The 23,678-nt window shown below is 43.7% G+C and overlaps 1 protein-coding gene across 1 annotated transcript; it reads left to right on the top strand.

The window, feature by feature from the left end:
- Positions 1-19,647: 19,647 nt before the first annotated feature.
- Positions 19,648-23,678, top strand: irx1b (iroquois homeobox 1b). Its single transcript, XM_085791964.1, has 5 exons — positions 19,648-20,188; positions 20,992-21,234; positions 21,643-22,405; positions 22,618-22,678; positions 23,333-23,678. Exons 1-5 carry the CDS (start codon positions 19,952-19,954, stop codon positions 23,379-23,381), a joined length of 1,353 nt encoding a protein of 450 aa, XP_085648090.1. The 5' UTR covers positions 19,648-19,951; the 3' UTR covers positions 23,382-23,678.

Genomic DNA, 23,678 nt, shown 5'->3' on the forward strand with positions numbered 1-23,678 from the left:
AATGAGAGAGACTCAGCTCTGTTTCATCTAGTCTCCCCGGACCAGGAATTAGCATCTCCAAAGACAGACGCAGCGAGAGGGACGAAGGGAGGGAGAGAAAGAGAGAGAGGGAGAGCCACACAGAAACACAGGGAGAGAGAGAGAAAAATGAGGCGAAAAATAAGTGTGATCGACAGAAAAAGGGGGAGGAGGAGGAGGGGTGGAGGGGTGGACTAGCTGCCTAGACAGGGAGGTGAATATAAACACAAACTCTGTGTCTCTCTGTCCCTCACACACATGCTGTAGCATATTGACAAGGCAGAGTTAAGTGAGGTGGCGGAGTGTGAGACAGCCCTTAATAGGTCCCTGATGGACCCCCAGCCTCTCAACACACAGGCAGAGGGTGGGTGGGGTGGGAGGAGGGTCACAGGTCAGAGGTCATCCCATCATTACACCCCCATACACCCCCCCTCATCCCCCAATCCACCACCACCACCACCACCACCACCACCCGTCCCTCTCCCACTTGACTGCACAGTGCCTAATGATTATTAACACGTTAAAACACTTAAGGAGCGCTGGGAGTGAACGCACCCCAGAGAGAGAGACAGAGATGAGAGGAGAGGAGGGTGAGGAAGGGGGGAGACGGTGGTATGGTAATGATGTGCTTGCGCATGATTTGCCGGATAGATATCACTAATCACCTCGTCCCTATGGTGACACCGTTGGGACCCACAGTCATACACACACTTTCACTAATATGGGCTATACTTTCACACAGAAACAGTGATATCAACCTAATAAATATTTCTCTTTTGCATTTGACTTTTTTTCAAAGACATGGTGCATATTTAAAAGGCTTCTCATTTGTGTGTGTAGTGTATTTGATCTAATTGTGTGTGCGTGCGTGCATGAGCTCGCCTGTGCACGTCTGTGTGTACAAGTATATTTCTGCACCCTGAATTTAGTTCTCTTGTGCATGAGCATCCGTGCATCAGGTTTGTGTGTACACAAGTGTGTGCATGTGTGTGTGTGTGGAGCAGCGGGGAGCCCTCTCATCTGTGCTTAGCCCAGTAAATGGTGAGTGATTGAAGGGTTTGATGTGGAGTGATTCAGCTGGGAGCTCGTCTGTCTGCGTTGAGCCCCACAGCTCATAATCTCGTGTAGCGAGGATCTTCACAACTCGGAAACTGAAGCTGACGGAAATATTTTACAGCTGCCGAAGATGAACTCAAACCAAAGGAACCACCCACAAAAGTTTCCCGAAAAAGGGATGATACCCTTCAGCGCTGCTAAATGGGCTAATGAGATAAGCGTGAGAAGACAGAGAGCGATGAACAGAGAAAAATGGGGGGGAATTGTGAGTCTGTGTTGAATATTTAGAATTTGGAAAACAAAGATTGCGCTGGAGGTCCTTAGGGATCATTTCGGAAATCAAGGCTATTTAAATATTGGAGAATTTTTTACCGTCTAGACATTTTAGCTTCTTCCCTCACTAATGGTTTGACTGTTTGACTGATCCAAGTTGATTCAGTAGCTAGACTACATTTTCTGACAATTAACAATAAATTGACCATATACAACAGTGTTCATACTGACAATGAGCCCTGTAATAGTAAGGAGATATCAGACGTTAGCCTCGATATGCTTGAGTTGAGGAAATTATTGAAATGAATATGAAAATGTATCTTTATTCAGCAAGATTTCAGGTCATATTGTTCAGTCCTAGTTTGTTAAATGAAAACATGTTCAAAAAATAAACAACAAACTGCCTTCTTCATCTCTTGAGGCCTGGTCACATCAGAGCAAAGTTCACCTGAGCTTTGTTATCCTAATTACTCACTGGGCGATTGGCTAACTTAATGTAACTGATGTGCTAATATATTAGCCGGCTAAGCTAGTGTGAGTCAGAAAATTGATTTTTTAAATTTTTCTCCTTATGGTATTGTTTATTTCCCTGAGAAAATAACCCAACAAGCTCCCTGACTGTTTCGTTCCTGTCTTATAACTGTGTAAACCATTTCTCTCTTGTCCTCATGTAGCTACAACAGTTTACAGTCTGACAGAGAGGGTTAAATAAAACTACAGCTAGTCAACAATAGCTTTCTTGGTTTTGAACTCTCCATCTTTATGTTCTCACACAGCAAACTGCCAAGATGGCTACTGGTGACAGGAGCCAATTTGCCTTCACAGTCCACTGGTTGCAAACATTTTGTGCAGTTTTAATTCTCTGGGACTGAAGGCACAAAATTCACTGGCATCAACAGAGGGTGAATTGTTGCGTCATTTGAAATGTCGGTGTGATTTGAGCTTTTACTCCTCAGGTTAATTTACTGCTCACACACAAACTGAAAACCCAGCTTCCAGCTGGGTTTAAACTTGAGATGAAATTTTCAATTTTTGGTAGGCTAAACTTCAACTGATTTCTCTTTAAGAGACACTTTTGGGAATTCAACTGAATGCCTCTTGCTTTAATTTATCTAATTTCAACTGCAGCTCCATACCAGGTTCAAACAATTCATATTTTTTTACAATACAATTTTATACAATACAACTTTCTACCTGTACAGCACTTTGACGACAACTTCAGTCATTTATGTACAAATGTATCTACAAATAAAATTTGACTTGACTTTTGACTTGACTTGCTAAAAAAAAAAAAAAAAAGACTGTCCAGTCATATTTTCAGACTTGGCTGGTCCACATGTCCAAATGTAGCCACGGTGAGTTTATATAAAAGATTCTGCGGGTTCAGTATATTAAGGCCTCTGTATGGAAGAGTAAATAGAGCTGTATTTGACTTATGGGTCACCTCTCCATCTGTCAAAGATAGTAACATGCAGCATTTCAGGACTGACATGAAGCATTTCATCTGTTCCATCAGAGAAGGTGTGTATGTGTGTGCGTGTCATTGTGCGTGTCCCAGGGGTGTATTGTGTCAGTGGGGGTCAGCTGAGCGGCTGCTGGGGGAGGATCCGCCAGTGAAGTGGTCAAGCAGCCCCAGATGGGTTTCTAATAGTCTTAATCCAACAGGTCAGCGTGCTGGGCTCTGCCTCGCTGCCGCCCCTCATAAACCTGGTTTTCCTCTCCTTCTGCCTCCTCTCGCTCTCTTTCAACTCCCCTCTGCTTATCTAACCTCCCCCCTCTCTGCCCCCCCTCTCCTGTCTCGCTCTGCCTGTCTTTCCAGAAAAGCAGCAAGAAGCTAATGAGGCTTGGCTGGCGTTTATCCAGCCCTCTTTCCCCTTGTGTGTGTCTGTGTGTGTGTGTATAGTCGCTAGTGTTTATCTCCAGGCTAGATTTAATATATGTCTGCATCAAAATAAATATTAACATAAACGACTTCATAGCCTCTATAGGCAAATTCATAGGGTGATAAGGATATCATCAGAGTTTGGAAAACTGCTAATGTAGATGGGAAGACTGCTCTGGAAAGACAGGTAGTCACAGACTGCTGGAAATGGGAATTCCAAGATGGGATTTTCAGGGGCGGAAGGCAGGTTTTCCGCCCCATTAAAAGGTTCCCAGTGCAGGGAGATGCGCTCCACCTCGGATAAGACGGTCCTGTTATCTCTCTACGGAACAGACAGATGGGAAATCATTCCCGCTTTTCCCTGTGTCCGTGAAGCACCTGCCTGTTTTCCATACAGAGGGACTCATCCTGAGAAACAAACACTAAACAGCCTCCTGGCACACGCTTTGATGCTGAAATCTACCTTTTTCCTCAACCTGAGAATATTTTCAATACATCATTAAGACCCGTCGGTGGAAAATTGCAGATAGATCGAGCTAATGAGACGCATTTCAGAGAGGGGATTGGAGTCTGACAGACCACCACGGCGCTGGTTCACATTTGATATAATTTACAGAGAGCAGGCGCCGATAGGAAGGATGGAGCTGTGGAATCACATGTGATAATGCTACGAGGATATAGACGGAGAGGAGACCTGTCACACACATCGTTGTAGCAGTCATTAGTGCTAAGTGACAGTTTCTGGTGGCCCTCAGCTGGGGAAGCAGAGGAGAGCCAGAGACTGTGTGTGTGTGTGTGTGTGTCAGGGAGGCGAGACAGCGGGATGTAATGTATTATATCAACAACAGGTTCACTCCAACACCTCAGCCAACGTGACAGTGTTAATATTGCAGGATTATTATTCAGCCGAGCTGAGCTGAAGGTGTGATGACCTGAGCAGGTGACGGGACTAATTAACCACCGTTTGACCCTGCCTGCCTCAGACAGCTGCTCCGTGTGTGTGTGTGTGTGTGTGTGTGTGTGTGTGTGTGTGTGTGTGTGTGTGTGTGTGCATGTGTGTACTTACTGAGAGCCGAGGGTGAAGTAATTGTGTGTGTGTGTGTGCATCCACCTGTCTGTCAAACGTTTCAGTCATCAAATTTCAGGTGGTATCCCACACATGATTTGATTTGCATAGGAAACAAATTAAATGATCTCACAGCTGTTGGCAAAAAATAATAGATTTATTTAAGAGTTGACGATTCTGGATTAAATCAGGTGTTAGGAGGGAAACGCTGCAGTCAGTCAGTCAGTGGGACGTTATGTATGAAAGGAGTGTTTTGATTGAATGTATTGAAGTGTGTGTGGGTGTGTGCCGTTGTACTGTAAATATCACCGTGTGAATGACAGTTAATCGTCAACAGGCAGGTGTCCATCAGCACAGAGAAACATAATAAGGGCTGAAAGAGCCTGGGACGGTATCTGCAGGTTCAAAAGGGCTCAACTGTAACAAGTCTGTTATGTTCATTTACATGTTTGAATGAGTTTTCCACAGAAACAAGCAGCTAAAGGCCTGCAGAGAACAGAACAGCTAAAACTGAACCACATTAACACACAGGAGGAGTGATATTTAATATAAATAAAAATATAAACACATAAGTCTGCAATGCAATTTCACCTGATATTTGGAATTTAGACTTTATTAAAAACGTTTTTCACTTTGGAAAGTTGTCTTGATGTCCTCTGTTGCATGTCTTTCAATCATTTCATATATTCAAGTCCCTGAACACCTCACGTCTTATTCAGCTGCTTATACTGTAGCTGATACAGTCTCACCAGAAGATATACTTCCTATCAAGGCAACAACAATTCTGGATATTTCCTGTACTAATCTTATCATCTCTGCTGTTATGACTAATTTGAGATTCAACTTTTGGCCAATAAGAGCTCCTGATTTGGCAACTATGTCTAAAAATTGTATTCTCACAGAGAAATACTTTAAAAATGAAAGAAAGCATGAAGAGGCTGTACAGAATAATTTCTTACTGTATTTCATCTGTGTGTTTTTAATTCAAAGTGCTAAAACCTAGGGTGAAGTGGGGAATCTGAAAACTGCACTGAGATGCTGTGCTGCAAAACCACAATGTGCCTGAAATTTTTCAATTAAATGTAACTTCAGTGAGCTCTCCCTGATTCTAAGGTCAATGTTTTTCTATATTGTTCAAACAGGTTTTTTATTTGTCTGTTTCTGTTTTTTCACAGTGCTGGTGTGATTTCAAACAGCTATATAACCCACAGACTTGGAGCGGGCGTCGCTGCTGTACAACAGTCACTCCAGTGATTTAGCATTACACTCCCTGGAAGTGGCACATGAGACATAAAAAACAGTGCAGGTCAAAACCAGTGCAGCACAGCACCAGATGACTTCAGTCCTCAGTACCGGTCAGACTCCTCTTGAATGCCGCGTCCTACATTTCCCACAATACAACTTTCTCTGTCTTGTTTTCAACGTCCTCAGTTTTGTCGCTTTCTGTTCTAAATGTTTAAGCTCCGAGCTTCAACCTTGCAGTTTGTTGACCACGGCGCTAAAAAGGGCACCAACTGGGCTGGCGTCGTCAAAGCGAGAGCCCCAGCAGCCTGGGAGGTAGTATAATAGGGACAACTACTCATTGATGTGCGTGTCTGCAAGGAAGTCCTGTATAATTGAGGCTTAAGTCATTTGCATTTTAGAAAGTGGAGAAAGCGGTTAGTGATTGGCTCAAGCTGGAGCTGACTCACTCATGTGGTACCTGCAGAGAGAGAAACCAAAGCAGGAACACACCGGGTCCTCTGAATTCTTGTGGGCCCCATATGCACTGCACACTTTAATCTTTAATGACATGGTGATGATGGAGTACTCTTGACCTCCAGGGTTTGCACACACACACACACACACACACACAGCTTAAACCTCTGCCGCTCCTTTAGTCCAGTCATCCGTCGTGTCTTTTAACTCCTCAGCGTTCCTACAGACTGGTGACTTCCCCGGTTCAACTCCCCAACAATAGGCAGGTGCTACCCGGAGCCGGGGCAAGCTGGCCCACCATTGTCCCCGCTGAAAGCCCAGTTATCCATTGCCTGTGAGTTAAAGAGCTGACCCTGGTGTAACACCGAGGGAGCTGGCCATCAACACTGAGGCCCTTTGTCTGGCCCTGCCTCGTCTCTGATCACCCTGTAATGAACTGAGAGCTCTGTAGAAAATTTACAGCCTTTGCCCCTCTTCTCCCTTTCATCCCCCCCTCTCTGCCTTGTCTTAATTTTTAGTGCTCCCTTTCTCAGCAGACATCATTTTAAGGGGTTCTCCTCCCACTAGAGCCCCTTACACAATAACAATGCTGACAATATGAGATGGGCCATTAATTTCCTCTCAATGGATCCCAGTTGTTTTCCCGTCTTCTCCTGTCTTCCCTCCTTTCTTTCGCTTGCTGTGTTTTGTTCACCTTCTCCAGCTTTATAGGGATAGTAATGTGGTTTGTGCATCCCATAGGGGTCCAACTGACACACACGCACACACACACAGACACACACACATAGACACACACAGAGACACACACGCTCAAGTAGGCGAAAGCCCTAAATGAATCACCTCCTACTGTTCCTATAATGGGGAGTTAAACGCTCTAAATGCTTTACGACATTTAATCATTACCTCACACAGACAGTTGTCCCACACACCCACACACACACACAAACTGTTGCCTCAAACACAGCCCTTATCTGAGAAAAAATACATTCAGGTCCTATGCAAAACTGTTCGAGGATCCAAGCGGTGGCCAAACATTTTTCGGTCTGGCTAATGTCATATTTTTTCCCTCAAAATATTTCCTCAATCTGAAATTGAACTGCGGATGGACCTTCTGTAATAAATCCTGTCCTTGAAGTGTGAGAGTGTGTGTGTGTGTGTGTGTGTGTGTGTGTGTGTGTGTGTGTTATCCCAGGGTAAATTGTTTCCTCCAGGCTTTGAGAGGTGGGCATTCAACAGCCTGCCAAAAGAGCTATAGGCGATAATTAAATGATTCCACGCTTGAAAGGAGAAAGAAACAGAGACAGAGAGAGAGGAGAGCGAGCAGTACTGAGACAGAAAAGGGTGGAGGAGAGAGAGAGAGAGAGAGCTGGACGTGTGTGAGGAAGGGAAAGGGAAACAGAGAGAGATAGATTTAGTGAGAGAGGAGGGGTTTTTTTTTCTCGCCACAGTGTGGGATAGTATCACACTCTGTGGGCCAACACACTTAGGTTCCAACCCAGCGCCTGAAGCCAGCGTGGAGATAAAGAAACATCATTAATCAGCCATGTTGGAGGAATCTAAATCAGAATGGCTCCTGTCAAATGCCAAACGAGCACGTTTAATTTCAACCCCGGCTTTTCTCCTCACCTTTATTTCTGCCGTCTTGTTCTGCATCATTCTGCCTCAAATCGCCGCAGTTTGACAAAAGTACACACAGAGCGACCACACGCATCTCCTGCAGCTGGCTGTTCAGGGCTGTGCTTAAGGGCAATATGGTGGAGGGGGCGCAGTGTATTACTTTAATCTTTTCGTCACTTTGGTTTCAGTGTACTGTATTTTCCATCAGATTTTAAATTATAGCACAATTTAATTAGAGCAAATAAATGTTGATGAGTGATTAACAGCATATTAAAAAGTGACTTCCATTCATTTTAAGCCACATTGCCGAAAATGAACAGTTTATTAATAAAAAAAAGAACATCATATAAATACCAAATACTAAAAATGAAAAAAGATAAATCATAGATAATAATGCTACGGCATATGAGTAATTAATTGAGTCTTGTTTTTCAATTTTCTTCAGAGACTTGTGAGGGACCATCACAAAGAGACAAAAATCTCCAAACTTTTTCTCCCAAATTAGATTCAAACATTGAAACCTACATTTCCCATAATTCCATTCGATGGCACGGTCTCTGTCAGAACACTCTAATTTAATTGATTTGGGATTAATAAAGTGTTGTCTTCATGTTTGTCGCACAAATCCAACCTGTGATAACCCTGCTGACATCATAATGACACGAGCGCCACAGGAGAAACTCACTGTGAATTAACTGATACTGACAAGTAAAATCTGTACAATTCCCTTTATTGTTTATTGGTGGGAGTTTGTTAAATCAATTCATAATTTACTGTAAGTCCCTGTCTCCAGCTTTTCAAAGGTGCGGATGTTCTGCTCATCTTTGTTTTATGTGTTTATAGAGGAATGAGGAACTCTGGGTGTGAGCCCTCAGTGTCCAGTGTCTACACTTTGTCATACGCTGGAAATGTTTCATATTTGTTATAGTGTCCAATATAAAAGTGTATTCTACCTGCACAGTTGCATTATGTTTACTTATTTAAATGTGACGTGCAATATTTCACACGTTGGGTGCAATATTTCCACACATATACTTTATAATTAAGGCAAACTTACGTATATCACAAATATCACCATTTCTCCCACAATTTCCCCACCTAACCATTCAGAAATCCAGTGGTTCGGTATACGCGCTCATTTACATTCCTCAAACTGTCACTCACAAACAGACACACACGGAGAAATTGTTGCTGTATATGCCAATTTTTCAAAACTGGGAGCATTCAGTTCTCATCACTTGACACCCGCAGTTGCTCAGGTTTCAATGCTCAAACAGAAAAAACTCTCTCTCCCTTTCTCTGTCTCTTATTCTCTCGCTCACTCTGACAGTAGGTGTTGCATACTAATGTGTGTGTGTCTCAGGGGGGCGAGATGAGGAAGTCCTCTCCCATTACTCAGTGCCCACCAGCTGGGCAGGGGCAAGGGCTTCAGCAGCCAGACAGATGGTACTGTCACCCCCTGCTCACACACACACACACACAAGCGCGTGCACAGACTAAGACGCACACACACACTGACACACAATGGTGTAACAGTGAGGAGGAAGTCATTAGCTGGGAAAACCACAAGATTCCTTATTGAACGGGGGAAGAAGAGGGGTGAGGGAGATATAAAGAGGGAGGAAAAAAAGGGAGGGGAGGGAGAGAGAGAGGTTTTATCGTAAACTCAGTTCTGCTGAGGCAATCTGTCATGGTTGAAGTAATTGCCCTCGTCTTGCGTGAATGAAGTGATCTGTCATCGCCCACTGCATTACTGCCTTAAGAACTGCTCTGACACACACACACACACACACACACACACGCACACACATACACATACACATACACATACGTACACACACGCGCGCGGTCAGAAAGCCGTGACCCTCCTGAACGCTCCAACTCAGATGCACGCAGCTGTGACATCTTGAATAAACTGCCCTTCGAAAAATTTCGGCAGAAAGAAAAAAAAAGAAGAAGGAAAAAAAAAGAGACACATGGCGAGCCTCGCTGCTTCCTCTCCATCACTCATAATCGCTCTTTGTCTGTGGAGAGAAAGAGTGCGAGTGTTGCGGGGAGTGTAGTGGCTGATTCTGGCTCTGTTTTATCAGTAAGAGTAGAGTGGGTTAGGATCTCATTAGGTCAACATCCTCTGGTCTGATATTGTGGCTTATTTAGGTTGGTTGATACACTGTGTTGAATGAGAAAACAAAGGGGGAGGGGAGGTATAATTGGCTTTAACTGCTGCTATCAGACTAATATTTGTCTACGTCGTGAAAAGAGACATTAGTCACATTGATTAGGAGTCATTATTGGACTGTTGGGTGGTGCAAAGGGGCTGAATGGCTGCACATGCTGGATGGATTAGCGTGTTAGCACACGCTGATTGACAAAAAAATACCCATTTCAGGCTATTTTTATGACATTTTTCATGTTCAAATACAAAAAAAAGGAACAGACCCACTAATAACGCAATCAGTTTGTGTGGTTTCCACATAAATGTCTGTACTGTATGTCACACTACAATCTCTTTAACTAATCAAGTTTGCAGATGACACCACATCAGTGGGCTTTGTCATGCGAAAAACTTTTGTTCAGAGTGATTCTTCTTTTCAGTGCCGGAAAAGCAGAAGAGATATTTACTGACATGTGGAGACATGAGTGAACTGTTCTATCCTTCTGCTTGTGGATCAAAATCCTCTGAATGTCTTGGCAATAAACTGTTCCCTCCAGTTTACTCCAATGAGAAGTTACAGCAGGGTGCGTCACAGAGTATTTTTATTAAAGGGATAGTACAACATTTTTGCAAATTGGCCCTTTGCCATAATCCCTATAGTTTTAGGAGTAGGGTCGTTACCTTTAATTGCTATTTTAGCTATTTTTAGAATGGCAGAGCAGAGCTGTGAGCTGCTCAGAGCTACACTACGGAGGCTAATGGGATTTCTTGGTTTCCCTCATAAAAAATACAAAACCCAACAACTCCAAAACGCTCTCGTTGACAAGTTGTGACCTGCACATTCACCACGCTATGAGATAATAACGGAACGTTACAAGACAGCGTTGTTTTTGAGGCAAATGCAGAGACTGCTTGCCGAAAAACTGCCTCCGACGGGAACACGCATCAGCGGTTTTGCATGAATTTACCTCGAAAACAACTCTGTCTCGTAACGTTCTGTTAAAAAGAGATTGCTTTATTTCATTCTAATTTCTTCTTTCACAGATATGTCCTGTGACCTGTCCAGAGTGTAGCCCACCTCTGGCTCCATGTTAGCTAGGACCTTCTGCATGACCCCGAAGCATAAGCAGGTAGAGCTAATGGATGGATGAATCCATATGAAGCTGAGGCCAAGAAAGAGTTAGCTACACTTAGTTTAGAGATTAAAGTTAAAGATAAGAACCCACGCACCTACCAGCACCTTTAAATGCCATTAATTAACCACAATTTCTCAGTCGAGAGCTGTGACTTTCCAGAGTCTCCACTGGCTTCCTTGCAACCTCAACAAGAATCCATATCAATCTAGTTATTTATTTCAAAACTTAAGTCCCTATGTATTTACCATACCCTGGTCCTCTTTCTAGTCTGCAAGTACCATTGTTGGTATGCATTGCAGAGAGTTATAGGGGAATGTAATGACGATGACCCCTTGTTGGGCTGAATTTTCCATGTTTATTATTATTTCTGGGGATTATTATATCCTGTTTCTGTGCTCGCACTGGGGGAAACACTTTACTTTACTGTTTAGCATGAAAAAGGTCTAATTTAGCAATTTAGCTTCAGCTTTATGCATATCACACATTACACAACAGAACATACATGTCTATCTAATCAAATGCAATGCAAAAACAAAGTAAAATTTCTTCAGTGAATTTTACAGTAATGAGTTTTAAACTGTTCTGTTTTGTGGGCACCGTCAGACAGGTGTTGATTCAACTTTATGGAGATTTTTGAGGAGTTTTGTAGAGTTTTGTGTTGAATTGCATGTATTGTACAGGTGTTACTGTGTTCACCCCCTGTACATACAGTACCTTAAATCACAGATGCACCCCCACATGCACAGAAACTCTCCACCTCCTCCATCACCTCCACAAATGCACACTCACACAAACAGACGGTCAAATAGACATACAGTCTGTCATATTTGCGGCTGGTAAACAAGCACTGAGAGGCTGTTAAAGCCGGCAAGCTGAGTAAACCAGAGACAACAGTGTGCTTAATGAACTGGGCTGCCTCCCAGCACAACATCTCATCATCACTTGGACTTAAACAAACCACTCAGTTGCTAATTGGCAGAGCTGCATGGAGCCGCTGTGAGGAATGTATGCTCCCCACCTCCACTGTTGCTTCTCAAAGGCTTGACAGACAGCAGCAAGACAGACTCCGTTATTGAGTCTTTGCACGGATATGTGACAGTCTGGCCTTCTGTTGAGCTTCACTGTGTACATCCATACACGCTCCGAGACACTCCACAGTCCTTTGTATTCCCACTAATATTTGTACTAATGTGTTGCACAGTTCTTCACTCTCACTGGTTATTTGAATATATCTTGATTTATAAAAAAAAACAAAAAACAACTGTTGTTTGAGGCTATACGGTTTGCGCTACACTTCCCGGAGAGCACCTGTCAAGTGCTGTGACATCTTTCTCTTGACTTATTGGAGGATAAAGTGTGAGTTTCTGCAAGTGCGCCGCTCTTTTTCCTCATCTGTTTCGCTTTGACAGCTATTATTGCTAATGCTAACCACCCAGTTTCTTCTCCTTCTGTTGATTCCGAACAAACAAACAAAAGCCAGTCACTTCCTGTGTGCCAGAGGATTTCGACCAGGAAAGCCCTACCAGACACCAGGTGCTTAGATTAGCAAATGCAAAGATTCATAAACTGAGTATAAGCTGAATTATATTATTTGCAAACAGACATTTATTTATATGAAATGTTGCAGATTATTCCTTCATTTCTGGCTGTGTTATATCCAGCTGCACCATCTCAATTTCCCCACACACTCACAAAGTGTCTTAGGTTATTTTGATTTTACAGTACACAATACTGTGCATTTATGAAATACACCTATGAATTGATATGTTTAAATAATAATATCACTGATATATTGAAATACCACGGTGAAACACTAGAACAAATTGTGGTTAAACCTTTTGCGGACAATGGCTTCTTGTGCAGTGAGAGATTCACTTACTACGTAATTTCTCAGGAGGCGGATATTTCCCCTCCGGGTCAGACCAACCTCGTCGCAGGGTGGAGATGTTTCGAGCGAGTGTAGGGTTTAGAAGGAAGTTGATAGAGCTTAAGAGCAGGAAGCACACCCATATGACTCGTGGTCAAAGCCTGAAAGTAAACTGAAAAATGCCAGCACATCTCTGCACTAAGTTCCAGTTCATGTATCTGTTTGCTTTCCTGTGCTGTAGGTTTATTCAGGGACAATGCAAATAGTTGTGACAAGGATATGAATAATATGGATACTGAGGGTGGATTTCAGTCCTGATGATAATGCAGCTGCTGATAGTTTGTGCTGATATTCAATGTCAGAGCCTTTTTTCAAAGAACTCTTCCAAACTGTTTTTAAACTTTCATGTTTCTGAACATACAAAGAAAAGAACATTAAATATTGTCAACATTTTGTGTCAGATGTGGGTTTCAGTTCAGGTAATCATAATGTTGTTACAATTCATTACTTTTTCTGTTGCCTATTTACTAAAGTAATGTAATAAAGTAATAAATTGCACTTATCAATTGTTGAGTTGACCCCCCCCCCCCCAAAATATTAATAACAACTCCCATCATCTAGGTGGTTTGGTGCTCAAAGTCTGCTAATGTGACTATATTGCAGAAAAGAAAAAGAAAGTGTTGACAATTATAACTTGTAAATTATAATGAATACAAACTGATTGCCATATGTCTTTTCATAAAGCTTCCTTTGTCTTTCTCCACATGAGTATTTAGACCATTATGTGACCAATCAAATCACTGCAGGATGAAACAACTTGTGTGGCTTTGTGTGTTTGTCTTCACTACCATCACATCAGCAATTGATGACACTGTTACTGACTGGCCATTTGTATTGACAGATCACTAATGGCTCATATCACACTGTTTTGTCCAATACAACTGTAACTGCGTGGTCACATTGTAATTAGTCACACAGCAATAACAATGACAAGAGAATAAGTATGACACTATGAGGTATGGCAACAGTGTACAAGCCCTTAGTAGTACTAGGCTTAGTTCCCTCCTTGCACAATTGCTCAACGCAATTTTGTGCTAAAAATAATAAACTAAATAAACAACCGTATGAGTAAGACATTATATAGGCCACGAGCTTCAGTTTCAGCAGGATGAAAGAGACGCACAGCCCCTCACCATCTCCTCTCGCTGGCAGTTAATAGGTGATTAAGCTGTGTTGCAGACACTGGGCCACAGGGAGCCAATTGATCTGACCCTTGACCCCTCGCTCTGATGGAGGGGGTGGCTGGAGGTCAGGCATGTAAGGGATACTCTCTTTATCCCTCTCCCTGAACAGGAGCTCAAAGCTGGGGGAGGCACCCAACCAGGATCCGTGGGTCTCGGGGGCCCCCCACCACCGGCATTGCATTCATATGGTCAATATGAGCCAAAGAGCAAACACCTTGGTGCTCTGTGGCCCCAGTGCTGCTTTGACCTGAGCTGAGTATCTTTGATTTTTCCCAAGGGTGACCCACTTCTGCTTTGGATGGACTCCTACTGAATAAATACATAATGAAAGCTACAGTTACACAATATCTGTTACAAAGTTTAGATGCAATCCTGACTTCTCCGGCTCGGTGATCTCTGCCGGTCCTGAAGTGAAGACTGAGCTGATCCTTCTCTCAGTCAAGGACTTGTAGGGGATTTTCAGAGGAGAGGACTGTGTAATGCCACTTCTCTTTGAGGTATCCATTGAAGTCAGCACTATTGCATTAAGCTTACTGGTCTTCCTAAGGGCACCTTTTCATCACAACCCACACACACACACACAGCCACGCACACACACCCCATCCCTCGCACTCCCCCTTTTAAGTTGAGGTATTGTCTTTAACAGCATTATAACGGTATCATTCCGCTCCCACTGTGAACAACAAAGACAAGAAACGCCAAATCCTTGAACACAGCAATCTGTGTGTCTGTGTGTGTGTGTGTGTGGGTATGTGTGTGTGTGTGTGTGCTCTTTAAAGCAATGCTAATGGGCCCTAAGAAGCATTAAAGTGACCCCTACTGTAACAAAAGAGTTAATAATCCGTTTAGAAAACAATCAGATGCCTGGCCATGAGAAAAGCCTCCCACTGAGGCTTTCTGTAAAGAGGAGGAGGTGGGAATCCACCTTTCTTTTTTTTTTTTTCAGTCAGCAATCTTGTTGAACATCGCTTGTTTTCATCGTTCTCTCTATGGGGAATGATGGAACTGTATTTAACTGCAGCTCTCAGCCACAATCAGACAATAAAAAAAGGGACAACACAGTTGAGTTTCACAAGCGGGGCTAGCATTTCCAGCGATTCAAAGTGACCCTTGCCGGAGGTCAGGGTTTGTTATCAGTCCCATCCACTGTAAATGAGTCCCATTGGACTTCTAAAAGCAGCTATTAACAAACAAACGCTGGCACGCCCGTTAATTGCTAATGATAGCTTCTTTGTCTAGTGTTTCCCCTCTGGGTCAAAATGTTCAAGCAACAGGATCCATCTCCAGGCGAGTGGCTGTCAGGTCACACTTCCACTGATATAATTGGCGATATAAGCCATTAAGACTACGAATGACATCTTGCTGCATGTCAAATACAGTGATTAAAAAAGTGTTAGGCAGTGATAAAATAAGTACCAGCTCAGTGTGATGGATCGTAAAACTTTGGGTGGCTGGATGTATTACCTCGGGCTGGCAGGCTTATCTGTTATGCGTCAGAGTGATCCATCTGTTTTAACATCAGGTCAGAGCTGAATCTATCACTGCTTATCTTTGCTGTCAAGTAGGTGAGGGCAGGTTTTTTTTTCTTCTTCTTTATCTCTTTGCTGCTTGTTCTTCCTTCCCTCCCTCTGGTCTCTCCGCAATCTCGACATCCTGGAAACTGATCACAAAGCCCTTCGAAAGGACAATAGATTTAACCAAAAATAATAATCATGGGGAAGAAATGTGACAAGTGAAGTGGCTTCATTTTGCTTCTTATCAGCCCTGATCGTGTGTCATCTTCTCGACAGTGGTGGAGCGGCCAGACTTGCTTTGCCATGTTTTTCAGGAAATTAACAATTGCACCAGGAAAGCAGTAGAAACACTATAAAAAGGTTTTCTCATCAAATCATGGAAAGATATCTATCATACAGTCCAAGAAAAGGTTTTTACCACAGAATTTAGTGTCTTTAGCACGTTACAGGAAAAAATATATTCAGTTTGCATGCTACATGATGATCATTGACATGGTAATCGTGGTGCTTTGGAAGTGAGGGTAGTAAAATGGAAACCCAGCAGACAGCAGCTCTCCACCAACTTTGTTAAATGCTGACATTTGGCTGAATGTTGGTTCTGATGTCAGGTCAGTACATGTGAGGATAACGTCTTACGCCACCTTTCACGTTTTATAACGACAACATTTTAGTTGTCAACAAAACTATATCAGTTAGACAGAGATGGAGTTTTATGTCAACTTTGTGACGTCACATTAATGTCCGGTGTAACATATGATGAAGATAAATGACTTCTTACATGACCTTCGTGACTCAGCTCTCAACTACAGATTATCTGTAAATTGAAGACATGTGGACGTACGAGGCCCGTCTACACTGTGTAAAAGAGGTTCGCTGGTCTGTCTAAAAAGTATGAGCTTTGAATCTTGGGTTTTGGTGTTGCAGAGCAGGACGGTTGACTGTAGCCTTGAACAGGCTGTATGAAAGGAGCTTGTGCAAAAAAGGGACAGCATCCAACTCATCCTCTTGATTTCACAACGCCAGCATCTAAAAATCACACATGGGGGTGGCAATATGCCGCTTTTGTTTGGTTCGATGTAAACAAGCAGAGTCGGCATAATGAGCGTCTTCTTTGCTTCAACATAGTGGGATCTCTGTTTAAAATGGGCTGTAAACAATAGAAGGTGTTTACTACTGACTGATAAAACCTCGGTGTCGGCGGGTGTCCGAGCAGCACTTCAAGTGGTCCTGTCTTCAGAAGGAAGCTGTCACGTTCACACGTCGTCCATCTTCCTGACACAACGGCTAACCTGTGGCTAAAGTCAGCAACAACAGCTTTTGGGTTCATAGTGGTTCGACCTCTCCCCTTGTGGTGCACACCTACAGCAGCTGGGTTAAGCTAAAGTGTTTTCCAGCAGACATCGTATAGATGTCCCAACCCATTAAACTTCTAACAGTAAACAAGTCGAATCTGAAAATGTCAAAGTATCAGAGCAGGATACTTTACTGGAATAACTGATCCTGAAATTGTCATTCCTTTCCTTTAATTGTTGCTGTAGATGATGATGATGCCATACTCATGAGATTTTAATGTATCATTTCATTTGAACCTGTAATCACTGTTGCAAATTCACACCAGAGCTGAGTTCTTGCCAATTGTCTCAATGGATTCCAAATAAGCCAATTATTAATCGCTGTTGCGCTGCTACCCCGTCTCCTTTGTTGGAGTGTTTTGCAAAAACAAAAAAATCTGCTTCATAGCGTTTCTGGGTGTCTTACCTCCACTGCAAATTACCCAGGAGGAAATGGCCATTGCAAGTGGATTGTGGGACTTTATTCGAATGTTTCCTGTGGTAAGTTATTCCTTTGTCTGGGCCAAGCTAATAGCAGCGAATGGGATTCAAATAGAGTCAAGCTGCCTCCTGAGATCCCTCAATCCACCGTCGCCATAAAAAGAGGTCTGAGGCCAGTCTAAATATTTGGTAGTCTTAGCAGGTTCATGTTAAAAGACACACACATGCACGCACAGCACACACACACACACACACACATGCGGTGAATGCACAAGCAGGCCGAGGCTGTGAAGTTGAATGGCATAGCTCAAAGCCTTCCTCCCCCTATCCCTGCCTCTTTCTCTCTCTAAACCGCCAAACCATTCTCCCCCTTTCTCCAGCTCAGAGGAATTCATTAACTGCCTCTCCACAGAGACACTATGGAAATCAGGCAGCTACAAAGGCAGAGAGAGAGGCAGAGAGAGAGAGGGGAAAAGAGAGAGAGGCAGAGGAGGAGGAGGGGGAGGAGGAGGTGGTGGTGAATGGGGCTATATTATCCTATTAGATGGTGGATATGTCTCGTTTCCCTCCCCTGTCATGAGAAAAACATTAATTTTAAGTGAGAAACTAGACAGAGGGAGGGAGAGAGAGAGAGAGGGATGGAGAGAGAGAGAGAGAGGGAAATGGTGAGGGTCTTTAACATTGCTCTTTTATCGAGCTGAAATGGAGAGTCCCCTGGCTCCATTTACCTTGGCAATGAGGATAGAGCCGCTCTCCATGAAGGCCATTTAAAATGCCATGGAGATTAAGCATCCTCTCTCTCTCTATCTCTCTCTCTGTTTCTCACACACACTTGTGTACACACACACACACACACACACACACACAGCAGCAGCAGCAGAAGCAGGAGCGGTTGCGGCGGTGCGCTCGTCATAATATGTGTTTAGGAAAACAGCTTTGAGATTCATGAGTAAAGCCCTCTAGGTGCCAGCGCCGAGGAGGGAAGAGAAGGGAGAGAGAGACAGAGAGGACCATCACTTAGCCAGAGTGGGCTTTAAGCACTGTAATTAAATCATTAGATCCCCCCTCCCTCCCTCCCTCCATCCCTCGCTCCACCACCCCTCTCCCTCTCCCTCTCTCTCTCAGCTCAGCCAAGCTCATCAGGGGCTCCAGTGTGAAATGATGAATCTGTATTTATGGGGATGGAGTAATTACACAGCTAACCTCCGAGGGAACCCAAGAGGGCCACAGGGCCACTGAGCAGGGCGCAGGGTGCTCAACCTCATTAGCACTGCCCAAGTGTGTGCATGTGTGTGTGACAGTGTGTGTGTGTGTGTGTGTGTGTGCTATGAGCGCGAGTGTGTGTGTTCAAAGGAGAAGATTGAAGCAGAGCTGCTGTTTTGATAGTTAAGCCTGTCAATGGGGAGACGTCAGTCTTCATCCTTCCATATCAGTTTCCTGTTTACAGTTTTCCCCCCCACATGAAAATAAAAATAATAGATTCTCTTGCATTTATATATATAAAGTTTACACTTCTACTTTTTTTTCTGACATCAAACCTGTCCTGCTACATCAGTGACTTTCTACCTGGGCCTGACAGAATACAGTACTCCATTCTTCTCAGCAAACATCTGTCATTTTCCACTCCACAGCTCCTGTGTGCTGCACATCTCTGCTTATCTCTTATCCTCGTCGATCTCTGTCATTACCCTCAGTCTCCTTTTATTATCTCGGAGCTCTGAAAAAAAAAAAAATGCTCCACTGACTTCCGTCGATTATCGCCGACATTCCTCGCAAGATCTGCCCGACCATATCGATGCCTCCCGGCCCATCTGCTGGCCAGGATGTCCCGGCATACCCTGCGGATCAGCTGTCAAGGCATGGAGATAAAAAAAAAAAAAAAGAAAAGAAAAAAAAAGACGTCTAAAATACGCTACAGAGTGCAACAGTTGCTCATATTCTTCCGCATGTCGGTCTTATTATTAATAATATTAATGGGTGCATTTGTGCATTTCATCTTAATTCCTGCATATTCTCAGTATAATAGAAATAAGATCTTCACAGTGTGGCTGGTGCATCTGTTAGATGAATCCACCCTGACCACAAAAAGGCAAACACACACATACACACATGCACACACTTCACACGTTTCCCCCCCTCTGTAGTGAAGACTGCAGAAATTAGATCACACACACTAACACACACACACACACACACACACACACACACACACACACACACACACACACACACACACACACACACACACACACACACACACGACCTAGGCTAACCAATGCACTAATCGCCTGCCCCGGGCATAGGAGGAGCTTGGTGCTTAAGTAGGCTGCCAATCAGTCAGTCAGCTCCACATCCAGAAGCTCCTGCGGCCAGACACACGCATCACTCCGCACTCGAGGTGCCAAACTGCGGCTCTGACACAACTCCGGGTCAGCGGAGAGAAGCTTGACAGTCTCTAAAAAGGGGACTCTGGTGATTTAGACACCCCCGTCTGCTTCCTCTTCTTCTTTCTGGGGATTCCTACTTTCTCTTTTTTTGGGGCTTTTCTTTTTTTTTTTTCCCTTTTTTTTTTTTTTTTTTTTTTTACCTGCCTCCTCTTGCTGTTGTGTGACTTTCACTTTGGGAGAGATTTTACTGTACGCGTTCTCCGGACATGTCTTTCCCTCAGCTGGGGTACCCCCAGTTCCTCAGTGCCTCCCATGAGGTGTACGGCGGCGAGCGGCCGGCCTCTGCCCGGGAAGGAGGCACCGAGGGCGGCGTGAGCTCGTCCGCTACCGCCGCGGCTGTCGGCTCTATGCTGGGGATGTACGGGAGCCCATGGGCGGCTCACAACTACAGTGCCTTTCTGCCGTACAGCGGAGCCACAGACCTCGCCCTCATATCCCAGATGGTGAGAGTTGTTACTTGTTTCACTGAAGGCTGAAGCCGCTCAGCTGTTAATGACCTCAGACTGATCTTCATTTATATAGTTGAATAATAGGAAATTAGCCAGTGGCTCAAAGAGGCTGACATATCAGCTCATCTGTGTATTGTAGCGTCGTTAATAAAAAGCCTTATCATTACGTTACATCCAATCCGCCTATTGTCTGTTTAACTATTCACTCAGTGTGTAGGTGTGTATGGTAAAATATTGGATAATTATACAGTGAAATTCATCATGTTTGGAAGCACAAGACTAAAGTTTAACATTTTAGGATCATACATCTTTTTTTCTATAAATAATATATGATAATCAATATAATTAACTTAATTTACAATAGCTAAAGTAACTACTTATGTGTTGATAGAAGAGAGTGCATTGTGCATTAATAAGAATAGCATAATTATTAATTAATAGCACACTGATTAAAAAATAATAGTAGACTATTGCTTATTTGTTAGTTGCAGCCAAACAAAAATAGAAATATTTAAATAAAGTTCAAAAAGGTGAAACTTTAGAAAATTAAATTATGATTAAAAGTCGTTTTCCTTAATCATATCAAATTCCTTGTTTCATGTTAAATAGACTACCTGATGTCAAATTCAAACGACACTTAAGAACTTTTAAAAACTTTTTTTTTTTTTGCTTCATAAATAATAAATCAAACGTCATTTTTAAGGCGTCCTCTGAGGTTTCAGCTATGGGGGAAATAAGTTCAAGATGAGTCGCTCAACAAGTTGCCACCTCTCTCTCTCTCTCCAATAACATTCCAGGGCTCCCAGTACGAGCTGAAGGAGAGCCCGGGCTCCCACCCAGCCTCGCTGCCGGTCCACGCCGCGCAGAGCTTCTACCCGTACGGACAGTACCCGTACGGGGACCCGTCCAGGGCCAAGACGGCCACGCGGGAGACCACGAGCACCCTGAAGGCCTGGCTGCAGGAGCACCAGAAAAACCCCTATCCGACCAAAGGAGAGAAGATCATGTTGGCCATCATCACCCGGATGACACTCACACAGGTGGGTTGTGTGTGTGTGTGCGTGTGTGTGTCAGTTATGATTTGGCATAAGTGGTTTATCAAAACCAGGCCATAATAAGCAGTAGTCAACAGTGGGAAATAAATACTTCTTTTTTTACAGGTCATGTCCACACTGATCACCACATGAACAATATAACTCCACTTTATGTAATGGCATCACACTCAGCAGCTGTGACTGACACTTTGAAGTCAAACTATCTGTCCCTCTGAGAATAAAAAGTCTCCAGACATTTATTATCTCACAGCTCCTCCACTAATTATAACGAATTAGGGAAATTAGTGAAGCTTTTTGCATACTAAATTATTTCACACTCTTTTCAACCATGCAAAGCCAAACCAGTGCATCTGATTTATAATGTGTGAAAAACGTGTTGTTATTTTTTCCCAGGTGTCGACGTGGTTCGCAAACGCCCGCAGACGCCTGAAGAAGGAGAACAAGGTAACCTGGGGCCGCAGCGCCGAGGACAGAGACGGCCGCATCTTCAGCAGCGATAACGAGGACGAGCACGGCAAGAACGGCAGCGACGACGAAGACGAAGACGAGGAAATCGATCTGGAAACTGTGGATATCGAGAGACCCGAGGAGCAGCGAGCGGAGGAGCAGAGCTCCGGGAAAGTGGAGGAGGCGGGCCTGTCGCTGTCCGCCAGAGAGCTGCAGGCCTCGGAGCCGAAGAGCTCGGAGAGCAGCAGGACGCTTTCAGTGGAGGCGGCGCTCTCCCTCAATAACAAACCGTCTGTTGTCAAACTCGCAGTGGATCATTCTCCCAGCAGACAGGAGTGCCAGAGGCCACCACAGAGCAAACCCAAAATCTGGTCCTTGGCTGAGACCGCCACAGCCCCCGACAGCTCTCACAAACCTTCCACCGCGGCCCACGCGCATCACCCGGCCTTACTCCCGGGTCATGGGATATATACATGCCAGATTGGCAAGCTGCACAACTGGGCCAACGCGGCTTTTCTGAACGCCAACTCTCTTTTGAACATGAGGTCGCTCCTCGGCGGGGCGCCGGCCGGACACCTGCCTCTCCACGGCGCGGTGCCGGCTGCGCGTCATGACGCACGACCGGCGGCGGCGGCGGGACCTGGAACCTCGGGGACGGAGGATGACAGCGACATAGAGTCGTCAGGAAGCTTCAGTCCAAAAAGAGATGGTATGGAGCTCATTAACTGTGCAACACTCTGCAATTCATTTATTTACTGAACAGGCCTCAGTAGAGTTACTACTCACCAAGAACTGATCCAACAAAGCAGTTAAACACAGAGCAAAAAGAAAGAAAGAAATGAAATTATCAAATTAAAAATGGGAAAATAACTGCAAACACCAAATTTATAAATTAACACATTGCTTTTTCCTTTTTCACAGACGAGGAGAGCGACCACAGGCCTGACTCCCTGAAGTCCCCGTTCCAGCTGATCACTGACAGGTAACCTCATGCATTCCAAATCAATTTGGCATCAAGACATTATCAACCTCAATTTATTTCCACATGTCTTCTGCTAAATGAACCTTAAAGGGGAGGTAAACACTGTTACACCTGACTGGGCGGGAGAGGCAGACCTCAGCACATAAATCATGTGATTGAGTCCCCCCACCCACTTTAACGCCTCGTCAGGCAGCAGTCTAATATATCCTGCCCCCGCAAACACCCACACCAACCCCAGCCCCTCAACCAACACACACACACACACACACACAACTCCCATTCCTCAACAACGCTGAGTTATCGCCACCTATGTCATTTAAATAATCTGCCGCCATTTATTCACGCCCCCTCAGTTGAATGCAGCTAATGTATGTCAAAGGAAACGCTGATAGCAACATCATGAATGAAGTGGAGGGTGAAAAGACATAAAACAATTTAGCTCTGCTGTTTTTTTAATCTGCATAAATCGAGATTAACATGGTGACAGAGGATCTTTAAAAAGTGAAATTAGAACTGGTTAATTATTTTAAAATGTGTATATAAATGGAAATGTGGGCGTTTAAAAAAAATTAAATAAAAATCTGATTCTATATTTCAAACCAATGGGATATTTTCATTTATTTGACATGTTTGTTTTTCCTCCTCTCTTCTCAGACCTCACCACGGGACAGCATCACAACGAGTTCTGACAACAACATTATGAAAAGACAAAGAGAAAAAGAAAAAAGGAGTAATTTTATTTAACTGAGAACACTATTTCTTTTGTTTTTTTGCTGGCAGGGCACCCTGTCATAGTATTACTGTTTAGCTTCTACATGCAAAAGAGTTGGTTGTTTTTGTCACCGATTTGCTTGTATCTCTCTTTTTATGTCCTATGTTTTTTTTTTCTTCTTCGCCTCCTCTGTTGTGAATGGAAACCTTGGAAAATTGTAAATACAGGATATGAATTTGTCTTTAAAGAATATATTTTTTGGGAACTAAATAAATGTCATTATAGTCA

The sequence above is a fragment of the Trachurus japonicus genome, chromosome 11 (genome assembly GCF_045865225.1).
Source record: "Trachurus japonicus isolate A0001 chromosome 11, Traja_1.0".
In the NCBI taxonomy this organism is placed as follows: Eukaryota; Metazoa; Chordata; class Actinopteri; order Carangiformes; family Carangidae; genus Trachurus; species Trachurus japonicus.

Bases quoted from the DNA above. Each gene is read 5' to 3' on its own strand.
- irx1b (XM_085791964.1), top strand. From the start codon at position 19,952: ATGTCTTTCCCTCAGCTGGGGTACCCCCAGTTCCTCAGTGCCTCCCAT. The intron at 20,189-20,991 runs GTGAGAGTTGTT...ATAACATTCCAG, and splicing joins TCGCCCTCATATCCCAGATG to GGCTCCCAGTACGAGCTGAA. The intron at 21,235-21,642 runs GTGGGTTGTGTG...ATTTTTTCCCAG, and splicing joins CCCGGATGACACTCACACAG to GTGTCGACGTGGTTCGCAAA.